The sequence below is a fragment of the Drosophila nasuta genome, chromosome 3 (assembly GCF_023558535.2).
Source record: "Drosophila nasuta strain 15112-1781.00 chromosome 3, ASM2355853v1, whole genome shotgun sequence".
Taxonomy (NCBI): Eukaryota; Metazoa; Arthropoda; class Insecta; order Diptera; family Drosophilidae; genus Drosophila; species Drosophila nasuta.
The window spans coordinates 10161738-10169072 of NC_083457.1; the positions used below are offsets into that span (position 1 = coordinate 10161738).

General features: G+C 36.3%; 2 protein-coding genes across 4 annotated transcripts; both read right to left on the reverse strand.

Moving 5' to 3' along the window:
• Positions 1-37: 37 nt before the first annotated feature.
• Positions 38-3155, reverse strand: LOC132791794 (uncharacterized). The gene is made up of 3 exons (XM_060800871.1): positions 1282-3155; positions 223-418; positions 38-158 (listed from the first exon to the last, which is right to left on the reverse strand). Exons 1-3 carry the CDS (start codon positions 2770-2772, stop codon positions 124-126), a joined length of 1722 nt encoding a protein of 573 aa, XP_060656854.1. The 5' UTR covers positions 2773-3155; the 3' UTR covers positions 38-123.
• A 1295-nt stretch (positions 3156-4450) lies between these two features.
• On the reverse strand, positions 4451-6774 carry LOC132791799 (neuropeptides capa receptor). Of its 3 annotated transcripts, none has more exons than XM_060800877.1 (9): positions 6315-6774; positions 5953-6104; positions 5800-5890; positions 5542-5741; positions 5294-5467; positions 5163-5237; positions 4949-5093; positions 4683-4890; positions 4451-4621 (listed from the first exon to the last, which is right to left on the reverse strand). In XM_060800877.1, exons 2-9 carry the CDS (start codon positions 6089-6091, stop codon positions 4496-4498), a joined length of 1158 nt encoding a protein of 385 aa, XP_060656860.1. In that variant the 5' UTR covers positions 6092-6104; positions 6315-6774; the 3' UTR covers positions 4451-4495. The 3 variants fall into 3 exon arrangements, with proteins under 3 accessions (XP_060656860.1, XP_060656862.1, XP_060656861.1); XM_060800878.1 differs by having other exon boundaries at positions 4503-4621; positions 4679-4890; XM_060800879.1 differs by lacking the exons at positions 5800-5890; positions 5953-6104; positions 6315-6774 and having other exon boundaries at positions 5609-5687.
• Positions 6775-7335: the final 561 nt, after the last annotated feature.

Sequence of the window (7335 nt, forward strand, 5' to 3'; positions counted from 1 at the left end):
ATTTCAAAGTAATTCGCGCAACAAGTTCATTAAATGCTTTATTGTTCTTAAATCAAAAATAAATAAACTTACAATAAGGAATTATATCTAAGCAAATAAATATTTTAAATTTAAAGCTTATATTTAAGAACATGATCCTTTACTCTTTATGGAAACCTCTGCAAGCAATTAAATAATGATTAGATATATAAATTTGATTTTATTGTTAAAAAAAAAGCATACCAATATTCAAGCAGGATGAATAACATTCTAGTTGTGATTCCCCAGTGTACATATATCCATCAGAGCCACAGACAATTTCATCATTTTCATCGTAAACATTGGCACAAATCTTCTCACAATAAGCTTCCTTGTCCGTTTCGAGCTCGGCTGGATCCGGTGTCACTGCAGGCTGTGGATTTGGCTGCACTTCCGCATTCTGAAAATAGAAATCAACAATGTGTTCAATCAGATAAATAAAGTTCAATTGTAGTAAACAGTTAATTGTTGGAAAAGTGGTGAAAGCAATAAAAAAATTAGATCACCCGAAATTAAATTGGTCTCAATGGCTTTAAACTTATTTAGCACTTTGGTTAATTTACAGCTGATTAAGATCTTCAAATTACTTCACGCAATTCTCATCAAAAACAAGATCAGACCCAGACAACCATAAATAAGAAAACGATATTGTGGCCGACTCACATAATTGAGCGGTTTTTTGGCATTTGTTAAGAGTGGAAAGTTGCTGCGCATTCTTCGGGCTTTGAAACTGTTTTTGTGGCCAAAGATTTATCAGGAAATTTGATACACAGCGTTATCGATCTTATTTACATTTTAATTGATACACGAGATGCCATTTGAACTCTTTTTATCATCCAGCGACAGTTCAAACAAGAACAGACCATTTGTAAATGTTTAGATCCCAAACAACAATGAATAATGACTTGGGTGTGGTACAAAAATAAGAAAAGAATACACATACGAAAGCTAGAGTCGACTTTTTAACACCCGGTAACATAGTTAAAGAATACCAAATTTGAGTTTACGAAAGTAACGGATTTTTGAATAACTTTGTAAGATTTTAATAATCTTAACATACAGAAAGTTTCTAGGCGCTTTTCGACTCGTTTTATTACGAATTTGTAACTCGTTTATTTCGCCTTGAGTGGTAATAGGCGGAAGTAAAGAAATTCTAAAAGAAACTTATCTATCCAGGTCATAAAGCTTTGGAAATCTAGGTTATGCAGACAGACGATAATGGATCGGTATATAACTTAGTAGAGTTTACTTTTCAGTGCTTACCTTATTAGCATATTCATTATTATCCTTAGCGATGACTGGAACTTCCTGCACTGGCTTCACGTTCTCAATAATTGGAGCTGCGCTGACCGTGGGGATGTGAGGAGTAGAGGGATGTGTCTCGTAATAAAACTTGTGTCCCTGCGGCGCATTTGTGTAGCTGGCAGAACCTTTAATGGCATCGTGTTCGGTAAACTCAAATCTCAGGGGTTCTGGCTTTTCTGTCTTATGCCAAACATGGCTGTAGGTCACAGGTGGTGTTTGAGCTTTAGGTTGAGGTGCAGGTTGGGGTTGAGTTGGCTTCGAAGCTAATGAAGTAGATAAAATGTGCTTCACCGATTTGTTGCCATCGGATTTAACAACAAAGGAATTCTGACCCGCCTGATAACTGCCTCGAACCACAGCCGAATTACCAGGAGCAGGATCCTGTTGGTAGAAAAGATCTGCTGCACGCAAAGGTTTGTTGTAACTGGATGAAGCACTTGTGTCCGGCAGGTGATGCAATTGGGGTTGAGCTTGTGGTTCCTTTTGTATTAGTTTCTGCTGCTGATACTTGATCTGATCGCGTTCCACATCGAGTTGCTTGTAGTTGGGCTCATGTCGAGGCAGGAAATACTCGTTGGTGCTCATGAAATGCAAATACTCCTCAGCTGCTTTCGTCAATTTTGGGGGCACAGCGGGCTGCGACTGCTGATAGTTTTGTCCAAAGTTGGCCGCTGCTTTAGCCGCATTCTCAGCATCTTCGTAGACTGCATAGCTATTCTGAGCTTGTCCAAATTGATTGTATTGCAGAGCTTGTTTCGTGGCGACATCGGCATAGGCTGCTGCCTGTCCAAATGACTGCACTTGCCCTTGACTCAGTCCCAGTCCCTGACCGTGTCCTTGACCATGTCCCTGACCGTGTCCTTGACCATGTCCCTGACCCTGTCCTTGCCCCTGAACTTGTGCCTGCTTGTAGGCCAGATATTTGTTGGCCTCAACTGGAATGGCGTGCTGTTGAATGGGCGCGTAATTGGGGAATTTGTTGACTTCAGTTTTTATAGCAACACCATTGAAATGAGGCGATGCCTTAAAGTTCTGTGTGTATTGATTGGATTGATGATTGTACTGTTGAATCTCTTTAGGCCTATAGAACTGACTCTTGCCCACATCCAGCACGGCAGCATCCTTGGCATGTGCAAAACGTCCTCCATTCGGGAAATTGTTATTGAATTCGCGACGTATCAATTGCGGACCTGGCGGTGGCCTCCACCCAGCTGGTGGATGTACATTTTCTACACTCGGACGAACGCGAGCGAACTGCCCAGGAGCATTAGCACGACGATTTATGGTGGCAGGATCGGTTAGAAATCGCATAAGACGAGCACTACGCGCCGCTGTCGAGGGACTCAATTCGAGATTCAGGCCTTCCACCGACAGAAGGAGGCAGCCAAGGATAATAAGTATCACAGTCACCGTAAGAGTTGGCATTTTAATTCTTCTGCTATTCCACATATTAAGTGCGTTTGGAGTCTGTTGAAAGTGGAGCTAGTATTGAGAAATTGTTTCGCGACACGCGTGTCTTTCAGCTGCGACTGTCGATAAGCATTTAATTCCTCACTTGGCCACACAGCTGTCGCTTGACGGTTTGTCGTCAGTCAGTTCTTCAAACTTTTACTTTACTTTTACCCACAAAAAAACCAACAAATAAACAAATTCCAATTTTTGTAAATTTAACACACACAAACAGTGGAGCATGCGCATTGGCAGCTTCTTTTGTTTCGAACTGGTTGTTCGTTAGATTGATCTCTCCGAGTATATTGCGGTATCGGTTTTTTTTATGTATGTTTTCTGAACCTGGTCTCTGGTCTCGGTCTGTCGTCTCTGGGTCAAATGCTGCGACTAACGTTCGTTTGCCTGCAGATCTCCTACAGAACAAAGCGCTTGAATTTTTTTTATTTGTATTTGTGTAGTGCAAGTATGCAAGGAACCGGATTGATCAGTTCACCACAACTGAAGAAGCACACAACACGAACTCACACAAATTGTGTTGCAGTCCAAGTCTCAAAAACCAATCATAAATCATGTCTCTAAATTTTCCCAACTCCAAGTTCATTTAAAGAAGCCCATAGGCATAATTTTCTCGACGAACTTTAAACCCAAAATATGTGCTAAGCATAGTAAAGTCGTTGGCTACACGGTATTAGCAAGTCGTAGCCAATCAAGCAGAGGCCTCAATCTTGTTTTAGCTTATCTCGTGGTGAGTGTCACATCTGTGTCTTTTGAAACCAGTTTCGAGATTTCTTTTGCGAACTTCTGTACGAAAACCTATGTAAAGCAAATGTTATAATGCACTCGCAATTTCCGACAAATTGCTCTCCAATCACAATCAGTCCAACAACTTATTTATTTATTATTACAACCAGTGTTCGACGAAAGTTGAAGCTAATAGAGTATTGAGAGTTCGAGAATTTTTGGGCTGCGGAGTGAATTTTTATGCTCGAAGCTAAGTAAAGCATGTAAGAAAGTTGCAATGTGAATGTGATCGACTGTGAAATATCCGGAATGAATAAAGTAAGAAATTGTTAAACAAAATTTTAATAAAAATTATTATTCTTTCATTCACATTATTATTATTACTACTACTTTTAGCTTAAATTTCCTAATTAAAAAATTTTATAGTTTCTCTGTAATAGTTTTTGTTTTTTATTTATCTGAATAGAATATGAATATTTATGAACAGATATTCATAGAATGTTAACATTCTTCGTAATTATACTTACATTTTGTATTCTTTAGTTTGCTATTAGCGATGAATATAAAGCAGTATACCCCATTATCCTCCACCTACCGGGTACAACTATTTTAATGCCCATGCAGCCGAATTGTAATACGCATGATAAAACTTTCACTGCTGCTTTTCGGTTTTGTTTTTGAATGATTCCAGTTATTGTTATTTAAATGATCGTAGCAGACAGTTAGACAAGCATAACTATTCATGAAATAATACTGTTACTTCAATAATATAGCTTGATGAAATAATTAAGATCTAACTTTCTGAGTTGATTTATTCAAGTTCAAAAGAAAAGCACAACATATGTAATTTCCGGCAATTAACCGATTCATTTCTATAAAGATACTTTTATTGTTATTTATATTAAGAGTTGTATACATTTATTTAAATAATTATAGTTAGAGATAGATATGGATATATTCATTCATAGATATACATGTATATTCAATTTTCCTCTCTTAAGTCTTCTAGCTTTTCTTTAATTATCTCATTTGGACAGCCACTCGTATTATTCCCCAGAACAATCACAATGTTCGTTGTATTAAGTACAGGAAAATCGCTTATTGTTTTCTACAAGAAATAGCGAAAGGAATAAAGTTTGTTATGGAAATGATAATGTTTACCTACTTACAGAATGCACTCGACTATATGGAGTATCAGCACCTAGACTGGTTGTTACGCTGGAATGTCGAAAACTTCTTTGGTTCCTCATAAAACTCGACTGTTCCCTCAGTAGTCCATTGTTATAATAGCCAACAACCTTTCTCCCACAAAGCACCTCCTTAAAGGCAACTCTATATCGGCGAGACATAATATTATATAGAATCGGATTAACGGTGCTGAAAGAAAAGGAATTTATTTATGTATAAAACATTTTTAACTTTAAATTGAACCTACCAAGAAATATAATATGCAAAGCCCGCTATAGAGAAGAGCCATTCATTTATCTCCTGGTAATGGAGATTGTCTTTGGCATATAAGAACCACATTCGTTGCAAATGAAATGGGAACCAGCACACAAAAAATGTGACAACAACGGCAGCTAAATTGTATAAATATCGAAATATAAAAAAGTTAAACATTTCCTCTAGATCTTCATTTCTATGCTTACCCAACATTCGGATGACGGCTTTTTTCTTCTTCTGTGAAGTGCGAGATTCTCGATTTCTGGAGCCCTCCTGAACTCCTGCAAGCAAACACTGCAATCATTATCATTAGTAAATAAAAAAAGTGTAAACATACCTAAGTCTTTGGTGGCTCTGCTTCGAATCTTAGCACCCATGCGACCATATAGCAATATTATGAGTATCATGGGAATAATGAAAAATATGCTAATGGAAATCTCAAATATTGGGAACTTTTCGGGAAACCCCAATTCGATTGAACAGAAGGCAGAGTCCTCTATGAGAGTTCCATCTGTAAGTATTTTATTAAATTGCACAAGTTACAAAACCAAAAAACAAAATATTTATAAATAATTCGAGTCATACCAATTGGATACTCCAGCATTTGAATTTTAGACTTGACTCCAAATGGTATGGCAATTATAAAACTTACAATCCAGAGGGCTGTAATAATTTTAACTGCTCGTTTAAGGCCTGTCATGGTGTACAAATGTAATGGATGACAAATCGCTAAGAATCGCTCCATGGAAAAGGCCACAATTGTGAATACCGAGACATATGAGCATCTGGAATAATATAATCCTTTTTAAAGTATCTATATTCAAGCAGATTTTGTTGTCTTACGCTTCAGAAATGAATGCCCGCAACTTGCAAAATGGTGAACCAAATAAATATGGATATTGATGCCAGTAAAGAAAGATTTCAGTGGGCAAACCTATCAAGTATATTAGATTAGCAAATAATTCTCTTGATGTACTGATGTCTGATAAGTCCCACCTAGAAGCAGATAGATAAGATCCGATACAGCCAGACTAAACAGGTAATAGTTAGTTGCTGTGTGCATAATTTCGTGTCTAATTATCACCATACAGAGCAGCACATTTCCCAATACACCAGTTAAAAAAAATGACTCCATAAATCATGGTTATCTATAGAGCAATAGTTTTTTTAAATCCAAAGTTAGTTTAAATCGAAAGGGAAAGGAAAATTAAGTAAATAATTGTAATATGAAACAAATCTTAAAGATATTATTTCTATTTTCTTAATAGGAATGTATAACATTTGTAAAAGAATTCTTCATTTTAATAGGAAGCGTAAACCTATTTACATAAATTCTAGGAAACAGCCACAAAACTTACCATCAACGCCTTGTGAAGCGGCAATGATTGTGGTCCAAGTATGTAAGCTGTGTATTCAACGGTCGTACAATTGATTTGAGGACATCCATTATCATTATCGTACGGTTCAGTTGTTGATGATATTGTGGCCAAATATGTGCTTAGATTCGATGCAAGCCAACTTGTCGATGCTGTTGTCATATTTAAAATGTCTGGAGAAATTGTGCTTTCAAAATTTTCCATTTCACAAAAATTGCAATTACAAAATAAAAATTTTATTTTCGGTAGTTTAAATTAAAGATCACAGATTAGATACAAGAAGCTGAAGAGCTATTCCAACTACACAATCACTGCACACATTTTGAAGGATTTTCGAATAAATTGGCAACCGAATATCGAAAATATAATTATTCGGAGAACGGAGAAAACTACGAGTAAGCTGTCGGTTTCAGTTGCCGGCACGTAATAGCGCAATTTTTAGATGACCGCAGATTACTGTTCATACAAAATCATATTCAGATAAGAATAAACAGTTTGCAAATATGTACTTTTCTTCTTACTATGCGCCAAGGCGGGTAATTAATCTTTCAAAATAAACCACAAACGTACTTGCTCGCACACATCTACAATAATTTGAATATAAAAGAGGCCCAATTGGTAATACGATATAATTTCACATTTAAATTAATTATATTGAATGTAAAGTCAAGAATTTTCATACAATAAATAGTTTAATGTTCTCGAATAAATTTTAACGGCAGCTGTCTAGTTTTTTTTTATCTGAAAATGATTATTTACAAAGAATACAGAAACACTAATAAACAAATCAATAATTACGTTTGAAACTCTTTTTAAATATTTGTTGTCTTGAAACATTTGTATGTATGCACATACACATGTACTTTTGCGCAGACAATATAATTAAAGCTTGTAAATAAATAAGTAAAGAGGTAAACATTTAAATTGATTAGATAAAATCCAACTTATGCAAATAGCAGCAAAAAGATAAATTCAACAAAGAGCCCGTCGTGCGACTCACAAT

Coding starts and splice junctions, on each gene's coding strand:
- LOC132791794 (XM_060800871.1), bottom strand. CDS start 2,772: ATGTGGAATAGCAGAAGAATTAAAATGCCAACTCTTACGGTGACTGTG. Junction 419..1,281: donor ATAATGAATATGCTAATAAG/GTAAGCACTGAA, acceptor TTCTATTTTCAG/AATGCGGAAGTGCAGCCAAA. Junction 159..222: donor TTCATCCTGCTTGAATATTG/GTATGCTTTTTT, acceptor AATTGCTTGCAG/AGGTTTCCATAAAGAGTAAA.
- LOC132791799 (XM_060800877.1), bottom strand. CDS start 6,091: ATGGAGTCATTTTTTTTAACTGGTGTATTGGGAAATGTGCTGCTCTGT. Junction 5,468..5,541: donor AATGCTGGAGTATCCAATTG/GTATGACTCGAA, acceptor AAATACTTACAG/ATGGAACTCTCATAGAGGAC. Junction 4,622..4,682: donor CATATAGTCGAGTGCATTCT/GTAAGTAGGTAA, acceptor TATTTCTTGTAG/AAAACAATAAGCGATTTTCC.